Source organism: Glycine soja, chromosome 8 (genome assembly GCF_004193775.1).
Source record: "Glycine soja cultivar W05 chromosome 8, ASM419377v2, whole genome shotgun sequence".
Lineage (NCBI taxonomy): Eukaryota > Viridiplantae > Streptophyta > Magnoliopsida > Fabales > Fabaceae > Glycine > Glycine soja.
In genome coordinates, this window is record NC_041009.1 from 6540853 (window position 1) to 6564822 (window position 23970).

Genomic DNA, 23970 nt, shown 5'->3' on the forward strand with positions numbered 1-23970 from the left:
GTTTATTTTGGTTTCTCGAAAAGTTTGTCCCATGTCCTTGAGTTAAAAACGATGGTAGTGTGAGTTTGTAATGAAAATTGTCCTTAAGAGTTTAAAAATTTATGTTTTGCTCTTTATTCTTAAGCATAAAAGCACCTGTTTTGATCTTGAATATTAAGCATCTATGTGGATGTTCTAAACTATGCTTGGTTGACACCATTTTTCAGATTTACTAAAGCTAGTCTAAAAGTTACAATTTTTCACGCTTTCCAACTTCTTCAAGCTTTCAACTTTGAGATCTTTAAGGACAATGAAGCTTAACCATATTTTCACTTTTTTCATTCCTTAAAATGTCAAATCTACTATTTTTATGACTTATTTTGGTTTTCTTGACATGTTTGATTGTTATTTTTGCTTTAAAAATGAAGGTGATTTGATTTTATGATGAAAATTCTCCTTAAAAAATTGAGACATTTTGTTGTATTTTTTGCTCCTAAGCATGAAAGTATAAATCATTGCTCTTGAATATTAAGTGGCTGTGTGAATGTTTTAAATGTTTTTTTTTTGGGTGGATTTTTAAATTTTTAAAGTATTTATTGAATATATATATGTGTTGGATGTTGTTGAACATTGTTTTAATATTGTTTGAGACTATGTACGAGGAACAAATTTCTTGTGGTCATGGTTGAACACAAAAGCTTAAAAAGTATAATTTAATTATTTTCTTGTTTTTTTTTCTTCTTTCCTAATTTTTGTTTGCATTGATAATAAATATTAAATGAAATATTTAAGAATTAATCTAATACTTATTCCCTATTTAATAATATTCTAAATTAGTTAGGAAGAAGATCGAGATAATTAATAATGGTTTGAATATAATATTTATATTTCTTTTTGAAATTTTTGCTTTCATCAATAATTTCATAAAAAATTGTTCAATTGTTGTCATGAGTCGGTTATACAATGTTTCAAAGTTTTTTTTTTTTTTTTTGTCATTTCACTCTTTCTTTTCTTATATTTTTTCTCTCCATTGGTATTGTGCGAGCCTTCTAGTTATTATTCCTTATTCAATAAATAATTTTGAGAATTATTAGATTAGTCTTTTAAGAGTTTTTTTTTTAATCTTTCGCGAAAAACTATCCAACTATCGTCAAATCTCCGATGGACAATGCTACAAAGTTTTTTTTTTTTTTTTGTCACTTCACTTTTTCTTTTCTCTCTTCACTAATATTGCATGTTTTTTTAGTCTGCACATGAACTTTTTAGTTATTATTCATTCTTCAATAAATAATTGAGAATTATTAGTTTTATATTTTAATTAAAAGGTTTTAATGTTTAGGAAGAAGATTAGACTTTGGAAGGATTTAACATAATATTTTATGAATTCTATATGCAATTTAACAATGGTTTTTGTTTTGTTTGACCTTATCATTAATAATTTTTCGAATAAAAACATGAAAGATACAATTTAAAGAGATATTATTTATTTATTACTTTCTCTCTATTTTTCCTTATGCATTTATAATAAAAATTCATTAAAAAATAAAGTATTACTTTCATTACTTATTCTTGATCTGATAATACTCAAAATTATTTAGTAAGGAAAATAATATAATAAGGCATGAATTCAATTTTTTTTACTACTTTTAAATTTTTGCTTTCATTATTATTCATACTTCAACAAATATTTTTTAGAATTATTAATTTAATCTTTTAGGAGGAAGATGAATCTTTTTTTGGAAGGATCTAAAACACATTTCTAATATATTTTTGTGAATTCTATATACCGTTCCACAAGGGTTTTGTTTTCGTTTGGCCTTACTATAGATAACCCACTAAATAAAAATAGAAAAGACACAATTTAATGATTTTCTTATCCTTTTTTTTCTTTTTTTCCTAAATCTCTTTTGCATTGATAGAAAAATTAATTAATCATTAATTTCATTACTTATATAATTGATTTAATAACATTCTAAATCATTTAAGAAGGAAATCAAGATAATAAGACGCCTAAATTTATTATTTTTACTACTTTAAAATTTTTCCTTCCACTATTATTCATTGTTCAACGATTTTTTTTTTGAAAATTATTAGATTTATCTTTTTAGGAAGAAGAAATATATTTTCAGAAAGGTTTTCACATATTTTTAACATATTTTGTAAATTCCGTATTTAACATATTTCTAATAGTAGATTAAATCCTATATTTCGTCAATATATGATATCTTTTCAAAGTGAAATCCATTATGTGTATAGATTTTATGAAGAATACAAATGCAATCAATGAAAATGTTTACATTATTCTGCCTACAGTTCATTGGTTGACATGAATAGTTGTTATTAGTGGGATGTTTAGTAAGCCATAACTCTTATTTTTAATTTTTCTTGTATTAAATTAAACATTAAATACGTATTAATTAGATTATGTTTTTGAAAAAATTATCTCAGAATCTTAAATTTAGCCCGGGAAAAAGGAATCTTGTAATAAAGTGATTTACATTAAACAGTAAAAAACCTGTTACCGCAATTTTGAGAAATGTAAGCACAGAATAGTTGTTGGATTCTAAAACTCAATTCAGAGTTGAATTTCGTTTAGCTTATTAGGCATTAATTGATTGTTTGAAATAGATTCTCGTCACGCAAATAGTAATCTCCTATTTTCTTTAACAAAAATTAATAAAACAGCGACTTTGTAAATGAACACGCACGCACAACACAATTCATGAAGAATACTCCTATTTTCGAAAGCACAGAAACCAAGAGGTAATAGAAAATAGCACTTACTATGAATCAAATGACCTAACGTTGGAGTTTAACTTAATAGTCTCGAATTTAAGTTTCAGTTTTACAGTTTATGTGATTTTACGTGATGTTCTCAATTAGAAGCAATTCTGTTCTAATAAGAGAGAATTTTTAGTGGCAATTTTGTTTTTCAAGTATCAAACGTATCTGCTTATCAAATACTTAAATTCGAGACTATTTATAAAAAGTTAAAAGGGTTTTTTTTTATAGATTTTATATAAAAAGTAAAAAAAAAAAATAGGGGCAACGCATGAACAAGAACAACACATGCAGGAGGGAGCAATAGATGGCTGGTGTGATGAGGAGAAGAAGTGCGTTTGAGAAAGGCAAAAACCATGGAAATGATGGTAACTAGTTCAGTTCAGTTGTTGATTGTGAATGTGAGAAAGAGGGAAGAAGAAGATCAAGAACAAGAGTGCAAGAAGAGAGGCAAAGGCTCGTGGTGATGCCACGTGGCATGGTTGGAGTGGAAGAGTGGTTTGGGGGCTTTCAACAACAAGAGCAAAGAGCAAAGAGTTTCTCTCTCTCCTGCCATGTCAGAGCGTAACCCCGTCCTATGACCCCGGCGAATCCGTATTTGTGTGTGTCTTTCTCTCTCTACCACTTCTTTCTCTCTCTACAGGACAACATCAACAAACAACAACAACAACAACAACAACAACAGCTATCTCTTTTTCTCTCTCTATTTATTCATTTGTCTGTCCCCCCCCCTCTCTCTCTCCTCGTATCTCTCATCTCCTTCTTGCATCCATCCATGCCCTAATACCCTTTTCTGCATACCCTCTTTCCCCTTTTTTTCATTCCTCTCATGCAATCCCTCTCCCTGCTTCTATTTGATCCATAGCCCACGCTGGTATGCTTGTCAATTTCCCTCCTTTGCTCTTGCTTTCCGGTTTTTGCTGGAATTTGCCTTCTGGGGTTTTGTGTTTTTTGGTCTCTTGTTCTTGTTCATGTTTAATTTCACTTGGCTGTTTTGTTTTGTGTGTGTGTGGGAGTCCCTTGATTCTTAAGCTACTTTGCTCTGTGATGGTGATTCCTGCTTAAGGATTTTGTTGGTTTAATGAGCATGATTTGTTACATGGATTTTGAGCTGGTTTGCTGAGTCATTTAGTCGAGGTTTTTTTGTGTTAGTCGAATGTGCAGAATGCTTCACCGGTTGTTGGATGTGGATTGGTGGCTTTTGCTGTGTTTATTGATTGTGGTGTGCTGGAACATACACTGATTTGCTGTTCATTGTATATGCTGCTGCTTTATTCTTTTTGATGGAGATTGTGTATGCTTCTTCAGATTCGGCATGGTTTAATAGTTTTTACACGAGAGTGTTGCTTAGTAGTCTGTCTATGCTCATGTGAATTATCTGATCTTGCATTGATTGGGCAATGAATGTGTATGCCTCAGTGTTGTTAAATGGTGGCGCCATGGCTGCTATAGCAGAATGGCGTGGTGGACTTTTTGCCAACTGCCACAGGAAATTTGTGAAGGGAGGCCCGCTATGGCGGCGCCATAGGCCACACTTGTGTGTCTATATGGCTGAAATTTGGCCTTCCGCCATCCGCCATTGATAACTTTGGTATGCCTACAAAGTTGTGAATCCTGCAGTATCTCAGGAAATTGACCATTGTTTAACTGTTCATGTTTAGGGGCAAATGGCATGTCTTGTACTTGGATGTCTTTTTCACTTATTATGAATGTGGTTGCAAATGGGGGACTAACGTTTGCTAATGTCTGCAGCAGGATTGGTGCAGGCTATTGATTCTATGTTTCTAACTTTCCATAGTACAAGGTGATGCTGTTATTCATGTTAATCTATACTCAAAGATGTGTTGTGTACCAAATGAAAATATTTCCTAGTGTTAAATGCTAACAAATTTGCTTTTGTTTTATTTTTTTTCTCAGAGGGGGAGTTATTTTGTTTGGTTCTGAAATGTTTCATTCTTAAGCGTAAATGCTTGATTGTTGTTATGTTGTTGTAAATGTTCATTCTTAAGTGAAATATCTCATTTGCTTTGATTTTGCATTATTACATCATGAAACTACTGCTTGGCTTTCTTGATTGTCATGTTCTTTGATAAACCTTGCTACCTGATGTTAACATGATTTCCTACCAGACTCTCACAATTTTTTGTATGAGGCAATTGATTTTGCATTCGATGGACTCTTTACCTTAGCAAGTAGCGGGTAGAAATTACTTTTTTATTGACAGCAACCTTGTTATTCACTTCAACCACTCGCGTTTCAGACTTACCTAAGATCCATCTCAAGACTTAAGTAGGCTGGATTTTCCAAATTCATTAGATGTTGGAATAAGACACACCTCAGACGAACGAAATATGCATAGAATTTCTTGTAACGTTGGTGAACCGAAGATACAACTGCAGAGAAATGCTCTAGCAAATGTATTGAATCACCATGAGTTCTGAAGCTTCAACCCAAGACTAACTTATTGGACTTTCCCTTAGCTATCATAGAGCCTTCCCTTTTGAGGCACAAAGCTCTTTTTATGCTGGTTTGGTCTTCAAAGTGGACATACTTTGTCCAATCAGCTGATGGATACTTAATCAGAGACGATCTTTAGTAATTGCAGTTGTGGAAAGGTGAATGGATTGAAAATTTGAAATGCAAACTTGATACTTTGAATCATGATGAGATTGATTAGGAAATGTGGTGTCCTATTCTCTTTTGAATCCAAATTTGCCTGCTTTCCATGTTGAGTGATATTAGGTGATCATGAATAATGTCTTTAATATGGTGAATAGAGAATGAAGACTACATGAATCTCTTAAAAAAATTGAATGCATGTTAGCTTCTTTGTGGAGTTATGCTTTAAGGGGATGTCTTTGAAAGATCATTAGAGGTATTGGCAATTTGGCATGTTGTGCTACATGTTTCATGTTCTCAGTCTCAAATGTTTCTTTCTTTCTTGGTGTAGTTTTCAGTTTTTGACGATTTTGTATCCTCACGCATTTGTATCTCTCCTTTCCTTAATAAATTCTATGTTTATTAAAAAAAAAAAATTACAATGATGATTTATACTTTGAATGGATTAAAAGAATGTTTTCTCTAGTTGGCTACACATCTAAAATCTTTTTTTGCTAATGGTTGAACTTTGGTTAGAGATATTATGAGAAAGACTGCTGTTTACCAGGGTTATTTCAATATTTAGTTTTTGTTCAATTTTTCTGTTTTACTTTCGCATTATTTACTTGTACTACTTTCCTGTAATTGTTTTGTGTGTTGTGTTAATGAGCAGACATGTTTAGTGCTGTTTAAAAGCTATAATTTGAATTTTCATTTTTCTCATGAAATGCTGATGGTTGAAGTATTGATTGCACATGCAGGATGCATTTATGAACAATGAAAGAAAACAAATCTTCAGCACCTAAAATGCTTAACAGGAACTGGGTTTTAAAGCGTAAGCGGAGAAAACTTCCTTTAGGACTAGATCAGTCATCTGGTAAAGAGCAATCCAATGGTAAAGAAGAAAATTCACTAACATCCGAATCTTCTAGAAATGCTTCAGCTAAACGTGTGCTAAAGACTGAAGTAGCTACTGGTCAAATTTCATCTAAGAAGAAAGGAAATGATGGGGTGAGTTACCTTTTATGAGCCCAAATTCATTGCATAATGCAAGCTTATCTAAGCTCTTTAATAAAAAGAAGGGAAATAAGAAAAGTGACGTGATGAGATTCTTTTATATTTCCATGTTTCGAATACTTCCTTTCCAATGGAAATGTTGGAAACCCAACTTATGAAGAGAAAGGGTGGTCTGTAGAGTTGTCAAGTATATCGTGGCAGTTACTATTAGAGTAGATGAGTAGAATTACTTCCTGTTCTGTTGCAACCACAGTTAGTTATGTTAGTTAAACTTAACTAACCTTAGGTTAGTTGACAGTTACTACTGTTAGTTGTAACAACTGTTTGGCTCTTGTATAAATACTAGAGATGTAACTAATTTCAGTTGAGTTAGTTAATATCAAAACACCATTTCTGAAGTGTGAGTTTTCTCCTCTTTTCAATTCTGAAATCCTTTTATGGTATCAGAGTCTATCCTAAATCCATTAAAACGGGCTATCCACCATGTCATCCACGCATCAAGCCCAATAGTGCTGGGCATGAGGTGGTATATTGGGAAAAACCCAAAGTCTCACATCCCTAGAGATAAGACCAAGATAGAATATATAAGTGGGGAACAACCCTCAGCCTATGAGCTAGCTTTTGGGGTTGAGTTGGGCCCAAACCCACATTCTAAGATAGTTATGATAATTTGTGTGAAATAAGTTGTCTCTTTTGTTTTTTGATAGAATAGAAATTTTATTGATGAGAATGGAAGAGTACAACAGGCAGGACAAGACATACTTGAAAAGTAGACAGAAGAACAAAATATAGAAAAAATAGAAGTAAGAAATACTAGAAATATCTAGAAGTAATGCCCTTTGAAGAGGACTGAGCCAGTATGGTGATGGATGATGCACTTCTTCTACTTTGGTCATGGCTTAAAGCTACGGAGAAGGATTTTGTGTTTCATTTTAATCACTGGTCTTCTAATTTAAAAGAAGCTTTTGTGTAATTAGGAAAGTAGGGCAGTTGCTTGGGTTAAGTTTTTTATTTATGTAAAGCAGATATTGGGTGTAGCTGGTCCATAATGTAAATTCCTCATTGTGAACCAGATATGCCCCCAATCCCTATATGTATCTATAGTACCACTGGTACTGCTATTATTAATATATATATATATATATCTATTTTTTGCTGAGCAAAAAAAAAAAAAAGTATGGTTGTCCTTAAAAATTGTGGCATTTGTCCCCGTCCATGAGGACCCAATAGTATAGCATATACAGCACATTCCAAGGAGCCTTTCCATCTTTACTTCTCCCAAAATCCTTGAAATGATATGCAAGAAAGTTCTGAAAATTTCTGCCTTATGGACAATACATACCCAGCATTATCAACGATATCAAAGAATCTATACTGCAAACATCTAGCAGATGGATATTGGATAATGGGATAATGAATGGCTGCACATCTCCCACTTGGAGAACCATAGAAAGTCTCGTGTGGATCACCAACTTGAAACAAATATTTTGTATTATTAATGCAGTTCAAATGAAAATGATTTCTGACCTAGAATAATCTGGAGATATAGATATTTGGAAGAAATTGATTGTGGGGTTGTCAAAGTGTGTAAGGCTTAATTTAGGCTATATTCCAGCACATGATTTTAGGCTATTTATTTTAATTTAGGATATTATGGCCTTTTATTTATTCTTTCCTTTTGGTAACCAATGCTTTATTACTAAAATAGTGGTTGTAAGCCTTGGGCTAATTAGAGAGTGATGATTTTGAGAATTTGAATATTTACTAGTAATTGGAGAGTCTATATTTGTTCTCGTGTTTGCTGTGTCCACTTCTGCTTGTAATTAAAAACAGAAGTGTTAGATTTAGCATGTCTAAAACTGAAGCGTTGATGTAAACATGTTACTGATAGGTTGCAAATCAGCTAATAGTTAGTTCATTTATTGATTTCAATTATACTAAATAAGAGATCAGTGTTCAGCCTAGATACACATCATCATACCCTAAATTTCTATATGCTATTTTTTATATGGTATGAAATCAATACCATCCTTTATGACATACTCTTGCACTATTCCACTGCTGAGTTCTCAATACTGTAGAGCTCTCTTTCATGGTGTCTGTCTGATGGTTCTTACTTTCCCATGAGCTGTACACCAATTCTAGCCGCTGGAAGTTAATTTTGTCCCCTACCTGCAGCTGTTTGGAGTTTCTGTTTCCTCAGTTAATAAGTGGCTAAGCTTGTTTTTCTCTCTTTTCATGAGTGTTTGGCTACTTTCTCTTATGCCTTGTGAATTGGCCTCTGCGCCCACACATCATGAGTGTTTTGTTCACTCAGAATGATCCAACTATTTTGTTTGCTTGCCTCAAATTACTCAACCACTGGAAGATTACTGCTAATGGACCTCTGATGTGTCGCCACATGTGAGTTACTGAAATCTGTCCGATCATGCCTCACCAGTGCATGAGGGAGCGTGAGACATCTTTTGCAGCTGGTTCCTCCATAAACTTGCCCGAAATCAATGTTCCAGCTAATCCTTTACTCAGATGTACCTCACTTCGCCTACTAATTGTCTTCTATTTGTCGGCAAATGATATCTTTGAGGTAGGAAGCAGTGACAATCCAAGCATGAGTAGTGTGATTCCTTTACTGAATGATGCAAGCAGCACCATCATTTAGGTCATTGAGTACTGCCAGAAGCTCATATAAACTGCTACACCCTCTGATAATGACTCTGGAGGCATTGAAGATGCTCTTAAGACCTGGGACGCTGAATTTAGAACTGCTCTTCAATCTGCTTTGAAAATTGTCAAGAATCATGAAACTTGTCTTGCATTGCCATGCTACTATGCTAGAGCATCGTTTGAAGTGGGTGTGCAATGATACCTTCTCTCCAGTATCAGCAATCCTGGCTTAAAATGTGCCCACTATACCATTTTCTCACTGCTGAATTCACTCTCTGAAGTTGGCCATCACAAAAAGTGCTTAACTAGGAAATTTTTTGTATCGAAACATGCCAAACTCATTTCTAGCCTAGTTAGCACTATGGTATGATTACCCAGAACTTGAATTACCTCTACATTGAAGCACCTTCAAGGTCGACATTAATGTCCCAAGTATACACTCTGCAACTGTATTATCTTTCTCCAGTAGAGTCCATTTGAATTGAGTATTTTTATTTTATTTTTTCACTGGCTTTAATGAGACCACTGGAGCTAATTCTGCCATTGTCTAGTCTCACATCAGAAAAATAAAGATCTGGATATAACCTACAATGGCACCACCTGAAACCAATCAGCAGAGTTATTCTCCTAGTCACATAGAGGGCCTTGGGTTGATTTTACTGATACCAAGCTTAGGACATATGATATATATTCTTTAGCTTGAAAAGGAATGCTAGATTTACTGATCTAGGTATTTAGCATATGTGTGTGTGTGTGTGTATATATGGTCACCTGCAGTTATGATCATTGTTAATTAATTATTGAATAGATCCTAATTAGCTGCTTAATTGATCATAATTATATTATAAATATGAGATCAATGTGTTACCTAGATGTGCAGAACTCAGCATACTCTCCGATTTGTATAGGATTGTATCATGTTCCTCATGTGCCTGATGCAAATAGCCGTCACTTTTTGCATTGGGTGGTAGATTGGCAGATTTGGTGTGAGATGTATGTATTAGTGTGCAATGTATGCATTCATTTGGTATTTATGGTAGGAATGAAATGCAATATTATTTGAAGGAGAAATATATACTGCCGCCTCTTATCTGGGAAAAATTATCCTTGTTTTTTATGAAGTTGAGCTAATGGGTTCTTTAAAGGGGTCTTTGTCTAATATTAATATGCAGTGCCATAATCATCTTGCTTTCCCGATTTTACTTTATTTGTCTAGTCTAATATTAATATTGTCCTGTCTGTCTTTGTTCTGTTATTCTAACAGAATCTCTTCTAGTAAAATATCTTTTGGGATATATGCAATGTGATTGGATTCAGATGTCATTGTCATCTCATTGATCTCAATAATATATCCTTTTATTTTTGTTTTATTTTCTAGCTGCATATCTTATCCTCTGTCTTCAATCTTCATGCTTTTTTTCTTCATTTAATAATATTTTATTTATTTATAAGAACAATATTTTGGATGCTTCCAGTTTAGGATTTTTTTTTTCATTATTTCCACTTGGCTGCTCTAACTTGAGATAATGAAACTTTTGATCCAGTATTACTACGAATGTGTGATCTGTGATGTTGGTGGCAACTTATTGTGCTGTGACAGTTGTCCTCGCACTTATCATTTACAATGTCTTGATCCTCCTCTTAAGGTATGTCCAAATCTGGTTTTTTGCTGTGCTTTCATTTTTTGGTGACTTGGGCTTTCTATCAACTACAAAGTTGTGATTCTTGGGATTTTTTTTATCTGATTTTGCTTTCAATCATTCGTGATTTTATCTCTTGAAGCGCATCCCTAATGGGAAGTGGCAATGTCCAAGTTGCTTTGAAGGAAAAGATCAATTAATGCCCAAAAACCACCTGGATCCAATTTCAAAACGAGCAAGGACAAAGATTGTCACTACAAAATCAAAAGATCAAGTTAGCTCACTTAACCTTGAAAAAGTTTTTGGAACTAAACTTGTTTCAAAGAAAAGGTCCTCAAGCAAGGGAAAACCTATTTCAAGCATGGGAGTCCAATTTTTTGGAAAGAAATTATTGTCTTCCCCAGCTGATGAAAGTTGTAGCGACAAACCTATTGACCCATCTCCTGAGAGTCTTATGGAAGGAACTTCGCCAGGTGTGGATGCTGATGAAAAAAAATTGAGCTTGTCCCCAAACGAATACCCAGTGGACAGGAAGTCAACTTCACCAGCCAAGGAAGATGAACCGCTCTCTAAAATTGCTAGTTTAGAAGCAAATGATGAACAGCTGGAGAGCAAGACTGATTTAACTTGCAGTAAGATTTCTTCAAGGAAAACACTTGTTCTTGCTATTGCTGCTAGTGGAGAGGAAGTGAGAAAAAGGAAGAATAAAGTTGTTAATGATAATACTAGTCAAAAGAAACGAAAGGCTGAAAAGGGGAAAAAAATTGTCAATCCTTCTTCTATAAAATCCAAGTCTGGGAATAATAAAGTACACAAGAAGCAGAAGTCTATAACCCATAGCATTTCTGCATCTGTATCAAAAGAGGATGTTGGAAACAAGAATTCTAGTGCCCAGCAGAAAGATGAGGTACTTGTTCTGCTCTCTAATATCTTGTTGGATTTTTACTTTTAATAACCAATGGAACATTTTATCTTTAACCTATTACTTCTGGATAAGTAGTTATTGCATTGTCTAATAGATACTTTATTTTACTTGTTAGTTTAAATGTATATATCATTTTATTAATATTTACTATGACTAAATCCTGGCATAATAATATTGACATTTTTATTAATGGAGTCAAAATGTTTGCATATTTATTACCAAATTAAAATTTGATTTGATTGTTAATAAAATTTCAAATTTCCATTTTATCTTAAAAATTGTTGAGTTTAAGCATTGTCCTTTCTTATGGAGTCAAAATGTTTGTATATTAAAATTTCAAATTTCCACTTTTTCTTAAAAATTGTTGAGTTTAAGCATTGTCCTTTTTTGTCTCTCACTCTCTCTTGACATCAATTCTGGCCATGGTATACTGTGTTAAAGCATGACTATTTTAAATTATCGTAATGGTTTAGTGTACGCTATAGTTTATACATCTCTTGGAAATTAATTACAAATACATTTGTAATGTCCAAATGATAAATGGTCTAATTATTGTAGCCTTAAATTATGATGACTCAGATGGACTGCAGTAGAGGTCTTTTATGTGTGGTGTTTTGCAACTGTAATGTCCATAAATGGCATAACTCACCTTCAATCCTCAAATTTAATTTCAATTGCTAATTCACGACCTACATTTCATTTCTATGTATGTATGTATGTATGTATGTATGTATGTATGTATGTATGTATGTATTGTCCCCATCTCATAGGCTTCTGTAAGCTCACAGTTAGGAAAAAGTAAAACATGAATACAAAAATAAAAAATAATGGTGCAGGCTGACAGTGATCTAGCTGTTGGCTGAATACTAGGATACCGGAAATAACTAATGAATTAGAAGATTTGTGTAAAACTGTAAATACATTTTCCTTTATTAGGAGAGAATTTTTGAATATTGTCGTGTTTAGACATGTTTTGTAAGAAATCTTTAGATGTATTACAGTCCGCAGAAAAAGATGAAAAATGAGGTATAAGTGTTTCTCAAAGTATGCAAGGTTCGGTACATTGGGTTAGATTAGCAATGCTAGTAGCTGCGTGGTTTATATGTATCATCAGAGCAGTATAGTGTGGTAGGGTATGTTAAGTCGCTATTTGAATGTATTGATCCTACTACAAGATCCTTGATTTATATTACTATATACTATCTAGAATATATTATACTATTGTTGTTGAAATGCTATACCTAGTGGGATAAGGCTTTGTTGTTGTTGTTGTTGTTTTTGTTGAGATGCTATTGTATTTTTATTACACTGTAAGCATGACTTGTTTTTGCTTGGATGCAGAAGATCTCTCAGCTAATGAAAGATACCCCAAGTGAAGTTGATAAAGCATGGAGCCGCATGGACAAAACTTTGTTGCATGAAGACAGTGCTATTGCTGAGTCTTTGCAGGTAACCAGAAAGAGCTGTCAGACGATTTACATTTCTTTGTTTAAGAAAATGTCTCCCCTGATATCTTTTATGTGATTATCATGACTTACTCTACTTGGATATCCATCTCACAGGTTGATCGGGTTCTAGGGTGTCGAATTCAAGGTGAGAATGCAAATTCATCACGTAACTTGTCCTTGAATGTTGCGGGTGACTCACCTTCTGGTGATCTAGTAATATCAGAAAATCAGTCCAGACTACTAGATGATAATTCTGCTTGTGCTAATGATTTGGATGTTGAATCAACTGAAAATCATATTGAGGATTGTCAAAATGTCAAGAGTTCTGATGAAGAAGGAATACTGAAAAACACTGATAGACTGGAAAGGATTCATGTATACAGAAGATCAATAACAAAAGAGAGCAAGAAAGGAAATTCTGTAGATTCGTTGAGTAAAGCCACTGGTGATTTAGATCCCTGTGACTGGGATGGTAAAGATCAGGATGATTCTGCTGTATCTGCTGAACAGTTGGAAAAACCAACTGACAAGGTGGAGACAGAGGAGATCATTAATGTTGCTTTAAGAAGTGAGGACAACAGTGAGATTCCAAAAAACTGTGAAATACAACTCTCTCCTGAAGCAAAACAAAAAGAAAGGAATGCAGAGAAGGGAATGAGTGGCAGTATTGATGATAAAGCTCAGGATGCTATCATAGCTGAATGCGCAGGCCCAAATGGAGAGCAAGTTTTCTATGAATTTTTAGTTAAATGGGTAGGAAAGTCTCATATTCATAATAGTTGGATTTCTGAATCCCAGTTAAAAGTTCTTGCAAAGAGAAAACTAGAAAATTACAAGGCAAAGTATGGGATGACGATAATTAATATTTGTGAGGAGCGTTGGAAGCAGCCTCAGCGGGTGCTTGCCCTTCGAACTTCCAAACATGGAACATCTGAAGCATTTATAAAATGGACTGGACTGCCTTATGATGAATGCACTTGGGAAGGTTTGGATGAACCAGTGCTTCAAAGTTCTTCTCATTTGATTACATTTTTCAATAAGCTTGAAACCCTCACTTTTGAAAGGGATTCATTCAAGGAAAATTCAACTAGGAAAAGCAATGACCATCAATATGATATTTGTAATCTTACAGAGCAACCTGAGGATCTAAAAGGTGGTTCTTTGTTTCCCCATCAGCTTGAGGCACTGAACTGGTTGCGTAAATGCTGGTATAAGTCCAAAAATGTGATACTTGCTGATGAGATGGGGCTTGGAAAAACAGTATCTGCTTGTGCTTTTATTTCATCATTGTATTTTGAATTCAAAGTTTCACTTCCTTGCTTGGTCTTGGTACCACTTTCTACCATGCCTAATTGGCTTGCTGAATTTGAACTTTGGGCTCCGAATGTGAATGTTGTAGAATATCATGGCTGTGCTAAAGCAAGAGCAATAATTCGCCAGTATGAATGGCATGCAAATGATCCAAGTGGGTTGAATAAGAAAACAGAAGCCTATAAATTTAATGTGCTTTTAACTACATATGAAATGGTTCTTGCTGATTCTTCTCATTTGCGTGGAGTTCCTTGGGAAGTTCTTGTTGTTGACGAGGGTCATCGACTGAAGAATTCAGAAAGTAAGCTTTTCAGCTTGCTAAATACATTCTCTTTTCAACATCGTGTACTGTTGACAGGTACTCCTCTCCAGAACAACCTTGGCGAGATGTACAACTTGCTTAATTTCTTGCAGCCAGCTTCATTTCCTTCTCTATCTTTATTTGAGGAGAAATTTAATGATCTTACAACTGCAGAGAAAGTTGATGAATTGAAAAAACTTGTTGCTCCTCACATGCTTCGTAGACTTAAAAAGGATGCCATGCAAAATATCCCCCCTAAGACAGAAAGAATGGTTCCTGTTGAGTTGTCATCCATCCAAGCTGAATATTATCGTGCAATGCTTACAAAGAATTATCAAGTATTGCGGAATATTGGGAAAGGAGTTGCCCAACAATCTATGTTGAACATCGTGATGCAATTGAGGAAGGTCTGTAATCATCCATACCTCATACCAGGAACTGAGCCTGAATCTGGTTCTGTTGAGTTCCTTCACGAAATGAGAATCAAGGCTTCAGCTAAGTTGACTCTTCTGCATTCTATGCTAAAGATTTTACACAGGGAAGGTCACAGAGTTCTTATTTTCTCACAAATGACCAAGCTTCTTGACATCTTGGAGGACTATTTGAATATAGAATTTGGGTCTAAAACGTATGAGAGAGTGGATGGATCTGTTTCTGTAGCTGATCGCCAGACAGCTATTGCACGCTTTAACCAAGACAAAAGTAGATTTGTTTTTTTGTTATCCACTCGCTCTTGTGGACTTGGGATAAATTTGGCAACTGCTGACACTGTCATCATCTATGATTCTGATTTCAATCCCCATGCAGATATCCAAGCAATGAATCGAGCACACAGAATTGGACAATCAAATAGACTTTTGGTATACCGGCTTGTGGTTCGTGCTAGTGTTGAAGAGCGCATCTTGCAGCTTGCTAAGAAGAAATTGATGCTTGATCAGCTTTTTGTAAATAAGTCAGGATCTCAAAAAGAGGTAGAAGATATTTTAAAGTGGGGAACTGAGGAACTCTTCAACGATTCTCCTGGACTGAATGGGAAAGACATGAGTGAAAATAACAATAGTAGCAAAGATGAGGCAGTAGCAGATATAGAACATAAGCATCGGAAGAGGACTGGTGGTCTGGGAGATGTATACAAGGATAAGTGTACTGATAGCAGCAGCAAGATTCTGTGGGATGAAAATGCTATTTTAAAATTGCTTGATCGTTCAAACCTTCAAGATGGTTCAACTGATAATGCCGAAGGGGATTCTGAGAATGATATGCTGGGCTCAGTGAAGGTGAAGTAATTGGTTTACTCTGGTTAATACAGTATTGTTTCTTTAAACTTTTGCTAGAAGCTAGAACATTACCAATAAGGCAATAAACTTAGTCATATGGTGTTTTTTGTGACATACATGAATCTTGTTTTGATTGTTGGCATCTAGACAACTCCACTAGTTGGGAGCCTCGTGCACTGGGTTTCCCTTTTTCTATAAGTTTCTTTCTCCCATAAACTTTGATTCTGTCATGTTAATTGAATGATTAAGTTTCCCCTTTTATTTTTTCCTAAATTGTATCTTTGTGCTCTTACACACGGTTAGATATAGTGTGCTCTGCCCCTTATTGTGATTGAAAATTTCTTTCTTAGGCGCTTGAGTGGAATGATGAACCAACTGAAGAACATGTAGTGGGTGAATCTCCTCCTCATGGGACTGATGATGTGTCTACACAAAATTCTGAGAAGAAAGAGGATAATGCAGTGAATGGCAATGAAGAAAATGAATGGGACAAACTACTGCGTGTGAGGTAAGTAGCTTCTATTTGTTTTGTCCTCTGTTATTGTCATATATTACTTTAACATCCAAGTTCCATGTAAATTACTGATTATTAGCTGCATAAAGTACTATTTAATATGGACAAAAATATCATTTCAAGAGACATTAAGAATTTGGAACATAGTGGTGACATCTGCTTTTTGTCTCGTTCCAAAAACAAAAGCCCATTAGCACCTCGGGATGGAAGTGGAGGACACCCTAGATACAGGCAATGTTGCTGAAGAGCACTCCCTCCTTGTCTGAAATGACCTAAAATATAAACAGATTTTATGATATAACATTTTACTTGTTTTTGTGGGTTTCTGTTAATCCAGCCAACCGTGCCCAATTGGATAAGGCTTAGATATTTTTTGTGTATGTATGTTTTCATGGTGTTTTAAAGGAAGTTTACATATCAGACATGTCAAGAAAGTGGGTACATTTTTTGGTGTTTGTAATATGCTCATGTAGTTGCAGAACTAACAGTTACTGTTGGATTAGATTCTGTTTTTCACTGTTGTAACTGTTCTAGTTCATTAGGACTTCAATAGAATCTGTAAGAGTCAGTTAGCTGCTACTGCTGAATCTAGTAACTGCTTAAAGGAAGGCAGAAGACCTAGGAATTGGATATATTTTAACATGTCCTTCACATGAAATACCTTTTTGGAACTTTTGTTTAAAGTCAATTGTCTAAATGCAAGCTGACTAGTACTTGGTCCTGTGCACAGACTACAGAGTGTTGGTTATGTTGATTTGAAACAGATTCCTCAGGATTGCCTTGATCTAGATTCAGAGGGAGATTGCTTTTGAAATTTTGCTTCATGGTCAAAAGCAAATATTCCATGTCATGAACATTGTGAGATTCCAAATGGATGACTGAGGTGACAAAAGCTTTGTATTCCTCATGTAATACCTAAGGATAATATCAGTGTGATCATGTAGTGTCACCAGATCACTGATTGAGACTATTGAACCAACAAGGGCTTTGATTCAAAGGAGATACTCTATATAGGATGTGTGCCTTTGTGTTGTGCAGTTCTGCTTGTTGACGCACTAAATATAGGTATGGATTTCTTTCCATACCTGCCAAGAATGAACTCAGGTAAGCACTGATTTGGAAAGAGAGGATGGCAACTATGAGAAGAGCATTTGGCGGTGCGTTGATCATTGCATGCATGCTTTGCTGACTCATCCTAATTGTCAATCTTCATCAAATTTCAGTGGAATCTCCAGATTTACAATTAATCTAATAAGACGGTGAGCTTTAATCACTGCTTCTACTTGCTGTTCCCACAGCAAGAAATGGTGATTGTCTAGTCAAACAGAGGTTGTGTTTGAGAACATTATTGGAGAGGAAGAAGATTTACCTGGTGGTGGTGGTGGATCAGAAGTGGAATGGAATGGATTGAGCAGCAATATCAAGCCCAGAAAACAATCTAATGCCATATAAGAGTGAAAGGCAGCAAATGAAACCAGATAGAAATACCAAATGCAAGAAAGTAAATGGAAAATATTAAAGAGAATTTGAGGACGTAAAGTGTTTATGATATTATATCTGAATAATTTCAGTACAAATGTAGGTATTTCTACATCTGAGATTTACTAGCTCTCTTACACAGTCTGACAGCAGAGTTACTGTTGGTACACTAACCAACTTTCTGACTAACTATCCACAAACTTAGCAGTCATGACTAGCCGACTGCTGGAGGAGACTCACTTAGAGTCCATTTGTTTCAGCTCTTTTCATGAATTTTTTTTATTTTTTTTATAAAATCACTTATAAAATTTTTAATATGTTTATTTAGGGAAGTTCTATTGTATTGCTATACACATGACTATACTCTGATTGCTGGGCTTTAAAGGGATAACAAGAGAAAAATGTGGGAGTAACAAAAAAGAAAATGTTAAGATGGATGTATATGAAATGATTGTATATGGGGAGATATTGATGTCACATTGATTGAAGAAAAGATAATAGAAAATTACAGGCGAGCCTACTAGAATAGGCAAGAACTAAGATGGACTATAGGCTCTGATACCATGTTTGATTTCAACTTAAAACCAATTGACACTAAGTGAAGTTGTCCAATAGATATATAAGCTGCACTCCAAGAACTGAGGCAGACGATGTGGGACTTCCTAACAAAGTAGATGCCCTAGTGAAGAGAGTATATTGCTTGGTTTTTAGTCCTATGAAAAGGGGGAGGGGGAGGCCAAGAAGGACATTGGGGGAATTTGTGAAGAGGGATCTTGTGGTAAATAATATCCCTAAAGATTTGGTTTGTAATTGAGCCAAATGGCATCGTGTGATGTAGCTGATCTCACTTAGTCACGGCTTTTGTTATTGTTTACGCTTTTGAAAAAAAAAAACAGAATCTGGAAAAAGTCAGATTTCTGATATTTTTAAAGACTGTTTTGAGTAGCTTCTTGCTATAATTATAGCTACTTTTAAAAATAACAATTTTTTTAAAGCTTCATCTTTTTTTTTAAAGCTTAAACAAACAGGTCCTTAGTCTCATGAAGTAGCTGCACTCAGGTCTTAATTATTTGAAGGGGCACAGAACTCTTGCATGCAAAAATTTCAGACCATTGTAGATCCTAACTACAAGATTTAGACACCCCCATAAATCCTGGCTACGATCCTAACATACTAACACAATTATTATTTATAAGAACTGAAGCAGCAATCAGTGAACTCTTTTGAGCATATGATGGTAAAGGAGCATGATTATTTGAAACCTGGGGAATAATTTTTATCTCTACAAGTGATGAAAGCACAATTTTTTTTAATTCATATTGCCATGCATTTGACAGCATAGTTAGCTATCAAGTGGCATGACTAATATGATTGAATTTCTTGTCATACCTTGATTTGTAGGTGGGAGAAATATCAAAGTGAGGAGGAAGCAGCTCTTGGTCGAGGGAAGCGACAGAGAAAAGCTGTTTCTTATAGGGAAGTATATGCTCCACATCCAAGTGAAACAATGAGTGAGGTAATTTGCTTCCTTTCGGTTTGCAAGTGAAAACAATTAGTTAATATGCTCAATATTTTTTAATTATGTATTATGTATTTGGTTCTGAATATCACTGGCGGGAGATGATGACAGTTTTGTTTCTCATACTATTTCCTGTCCCAGTTTGTTTCCAGCTCAGTATTAGTTTAGTTGTTAGTTTTTTTTTTTTTTTTTATCAGCAAAAGTATATATATATATATTATATAGAATATTAAAAATAGTACAAGCAGTACTGTTGTATATACATCCTAGCACTTGCAAGGTGCAAAACTGTGGTGACCTAATACATGCTAACCAACTTGAATTAGGAAACCAAAGATCTAACTAACCGCTAGGTACCCATCCAGCCTAACTTGTATTATATAAACTATCCCCCCTCAACACAAAAAACTATCCCTAATGTTACTGGACCATAAGTGAAACGGGATATCAAATCCTTTCTCCAGATTTTTAAGCCAGGTCCAGCAATAAAATAGAGCGTCCTCCATCACTTTATGACTGTTGAAACTTTTATGTTGGAAGACCATCCTATTCCTATGCAGCCAAATACACCATAGGAATAGGAGTTCACAATTTAGTTGTTAGTTTGTTAGTTTTTTGGTTGTTAGTTTGTGTGGAGGGCTGTAAATAGGAGTTCACAATTTAGGGTCACTTGCTTATTATTAAAGTTTTATATTTGTTCAGCTGTTTTACCACTTTAGCTTCAGTATTTAAGCTTAACTTCATTTTAATTCTTGTAGAAATTATATTGGTCTATTTGTTAATGTTTTCTATTGGTGTGCTTGTTCAACCAGAGTGGTGGTGAAGAGGAAAAAGAGCCAGAACCAGAGCCTGAGCGTGAATATACACCAGCAGGACGGGCCCTCAAGGCAAAATAGTATGATTTATTTTTCAAACTTCCTGAATTATGTTCATCTTCCAATCTCTTCTCATCATTCCTCTTTCCCCTCCTTTTATACGTATGTATTTGAAATGAGCCTATCTGTGATCAGTGCTGTTGGTTTGTCATGATGACTTCTTTTTGGTGTTATACTTAGGCTTCTTTCACTGGTAAATTGTCGAGGAGTTCCTCCTCGATTGTTTTCCTTTTTTCTGTAAAGTAGTTATTTATGTAAATATAAACCTGTGATACATTAATTTTAACTTATTGAAATGATTTACCTAGAGCTCTTAGCAAGTCCTACAGGCTATTGATAAATTGTTTAAGGTAGTTTGAACATCCATGCATTAATTTCCTTTAAAAAAATTAAGCTATACATAGTATATTGGTATTCCTTTTTTTCAGTTCTATCTGTACTGATGAGATTATTTAATTGTGAGTCAAATTTTAATTGGTAATTTTCTAACTCATGTACCAAGATATCGTGTCCTCTGGCAGTGGTAGATTCTGTAAACCAATAGTATGCCTTGACAATTAAATGGGCCCTCAATGCTGAATATTTATACTTGTTATTGCTTAACAGTGGTAAACTCCGTGCTCGGCAAAAGGAACGACTTGCCCGGATAAAAGCGATTAAAGAATCAAATCCTGCTGAGGGATTTCCAGGTAATGAGTTACTTTCACATTCTCCAGCCATTGCCAAGGGTGGGGATCCAGTGGCTGGACCGATGCATTCAGATCAGGAGGGGCCTTCTATCAACCTAGAAGACAGACAACTTTCTGAAGCGAAGAATAGCAACACTGACTCCTTTTCAAGGATCAATAAGCTTTCAAAACATAAAATGACCAGTCATTTTGATGCTTCTGTCAGTAATCTAGGTCGTTCTCTCCCTGACATTTTTCTTCCAAGTCACCCTAAAGTGGGGCTGAGCATGACAAACTCAATGCCCACCAACAATTTGTTGCCTGTACTGGGACTTTGTGCTCCTAATGCTAACCAAATAGAATCATCGGAAAGTAATATTTCGAAGTTAAATTGGAGACATAGACATGGATCCAGACAAGAGTTTCCATTCAGTCTTGCCCCTTGCTCTGGGACATCCATGGATGCTGAGGTCAGAAGTAAGGAAGTGGCAGCAAATACCAAGCTGGCAGATGCATCAACAGAAAATTTACAACCAAGTTTCAAAAATAGCATCCCTGATAACAGTCTAACATTTGTTCCTGTATGCTCTCTTAATACATTTGTGGATTTCATTGTTGATTGTAGTTGTCTTCATGCATGTGTCCTTATGATTTGTATCCTTTCCTTTATTTATTTGTTTTGCAGTTTCCACCCTGTGTGCAAGGAAAGGAATCTGATGCATTTGAAAATTCAGGTGCTAGATTTTCTCATTTTCAGGAGAAGATGGCCTTGCCGAATCTGCCATTTGATGAAAGGTTGCTGGCCAGATTTCCTCTTACAACCAAGAGCATGCCAAATTCACATCTGGACCTCTTGCCCAGTTTGTCTATAGGAGGAAGACTTGAATCTTTGAATGGGTCTATGCAAGACCTTCCAACAATGCCAGTGTTGCCTAATTTCAAAATACCCCCTGAAGATTTATTCAGATATAATCAACAAGACAGGGATGCTCCCCCTACTTTGGGTTTGGGACAAAGGCCAACCACATTCTCATCTTTCCCAGAAAACCATAGGAAGGTGCTTGAAAACATAATGATGAGAACTGGATCTGGATCAAGTAATTTATTGAAAAAGAAGTCAAAATCAGATGGGTGGTCTGAAGATGAACTTGATTCTCTCTGGATTGGTGTTCGTAGGCATGGAAGGGGCAATTGGGATGCTATGCTCAGAGATCCCAAGTTAAAGTTTTCAAAGTATAAAACATCTGAGGATTTATCAGTGAGGTGGGAAGAGGAACAGGTAAAGGTCTTTCAGGGGCCACCTTTTCCTGCACAAAGATCATCCAAGACTATGAAATCTACCAAATCGGCCCATTTTCCAATCTCTGATGGAATGATGGAAAGGGCTTTGCATGGGAGCAAATTTCTTTTGCCGCCAAAATTTCAAAACCATCTGACTGACATGAAATTAGGGATAGGTGATTCTGCATCTAGTCTGTCACATTTTAGTACATTGGACCGACCTAGTTTGCAAAATGATCACTTCGTACCTCTTCCATCTTGGAGTTATGATAAAAACAGATCAAAATTTCCTGAAGGTGCTTCTGCTGAAACATCTGATAGACCAGGAACTTCCAGTGTACTGACTGAAAGACCATTTCTGCTTAATTCTTTTGGAACCAGTACCTTGGGTTCTTTAGGCTTGAATTGCTCAGGCAGCATTGATGCGCATCAAAAGGAGGATGACCAAGGAAGCTCCAAGCGTGGAAAGTTGCCCGTACTTCTTGATGGATCATCCAATGATGTGCGTCATAATCCCATTAATGTAGGAAATGGTGAGTCTACTAGCTCTGGATTGTTATCTAACCCCACTAGACCTGATCTTTTGCACTCAAAAGGAGAGGAAGTGGGTGGAAGCAGTACTTTGAAAGACAAGCTTCCCCACTGGTTACGAGAAGCTGTGAGCTCCCCAGCCAAACTTCCTGATCCTGAACTTCCACCCACAGTATCAGCCATTGCTCAATCAGTTCGCCTGTTATACGGGGAAGATAAGCCTACAATTCCCCCGTTTGTGATTCCTGGACCACCTCCCTCCCTACCAAAGGACCCCAGGTCTAGTGTCAAAAAGAAAAAGAAGAGAAGATCACACAAGATCAGTCGGAGTCTTCCAGATTTTGCGGGAATCAGCGGGGATTTGCACAGCAGCCACCATGTTGATAATGGTGCTTCAAGCTCACTCCCATTGGACCCACCATTGCCTCTACTTTCATATACAGGAGCTCTAGGAACTCAGCAGATTGAATCTGACCTTAACTTGCCTCCTCTAAATTTGAAAGTGGCAAGCTCGTCACACTCTTCAAAAAAAGCAAGTTCGGGACTGTCTCCATCTCCTGAAGTGCTCCAGTTGGTTGCATCATGTGTTGCTCCTGGCCCCCATCTTCCATCGATCGCCGGTGCTTCAAACTTTCTCGACAGCAAGCTTCCATTGCCAAGGCCTGTTGGCAGAGCCAAATTCAAAGACTCAGAAGGTGCCTTCAGAAATAAGAATCCTAGGCAGCTCTCACAAAAAAATTGGTGTTCACCTCAAGAACAAGAAGTACATGACCTTGATAGTGGAGATTCCAGCAAGACTCAGTCAGATCCCTCTCGGGTTGAACGGCCCTATGAAGTGGAAGTGTCATCTGAGGGAACTGTCTCAGACCATGCTGTGAGAGATCAGGAAACATAACTTTAGTGTTTTGGATAAAAAAAATGAAACCATATTCTTTCTTGATGCTGAAGCCTTTTCACCAATGCGCTAGAATTTTTGTAGGTATGACGAGTGAACTAGCAAAAATATAGGATTGTTGAGAACATGTAAAGTTTTTTTTTTCTCCAAGTGAAATGAAATATAGTGTTGCTTGTTGGATATTGTTTGTTGTCCTCTTTGTCTGGCATTTTTTGAAATTGGAACCAGATATAATAATTCATTATTATATGCATGGTACGTGTATTA

At 35.6% G+C, this 23970-nt stretch overlaps 1 protein-coding gene across 6 annotated transcripts; it reads left to right on the forward strand.

Moving 5' to 3' along the window:
- Positions 1–3024: 3024 nt before the first annotated feature.
- LOC114421491 (protein CHROMATIN REMODELING 4-like) lies at positions 3025–23970 on the forward strand. Of its 6 annotated transcripts, none has more exons than XM_028387429.1 (13): positions 3025–3634; positions 4513–4564; positions 5021–5375; positions 6120–6369; positions 10584–10685; positions 10822–11586; positions 12946–13053; positions 13167–15941; positions 16292–16449; positions 19336–19450; positions 20266–20348; positions 20935–21577; positions 21682–23970. In XM_028387429.1, the coding sequence occupies exons 4-13, from the start codon at positions 6136–6138 to the stop codon at positions 23701–23703; spliced, it is 7005 nt and encodes a 2334-aa protein (XP_028243230.1). In that variant the 5' UTR covers positions 3025–3634; positions 4513–4564; positions 5021–5375; positions 6120–6135; the 3' UTR covers positions 23704–23970. The 6 variants fall into 6 exon arrangements, with proteins under 6 accessions (XP_028243230.1, XP_028243232.1, XP_028243229.1 ...); XM_028387431.1 differs by having other exon boundaries at positions 4516–4564; XM_028387428.1 differs by lacking the exon at positions 5021–5375.

Bases quoted from the DNA above. Each gene is read 5' to 3' on its own strand.
- LOC114421491 (XM_028387429.1), top strand. From the start codon at position 6,136: ATGAAAGAAAACAAATCTTCAGCACCTAAAATGCTTAACAGGAACTGG. The intron at 10,686-10,821 runs GTATGTCCAAAT...TATCTCTTGAAG, and splicing joins GTCTTGATCCTCCTCTTAAG to CGCATCCCTAATGGGAAGTG. The intron at 15,942-16,291 runs GTGAAGTAATTG...TTTCTTTCTTAG, and splicing joins ATATGCTGGGCTCAGTGAAG to GCGCTTGAGTGGAATGATGA.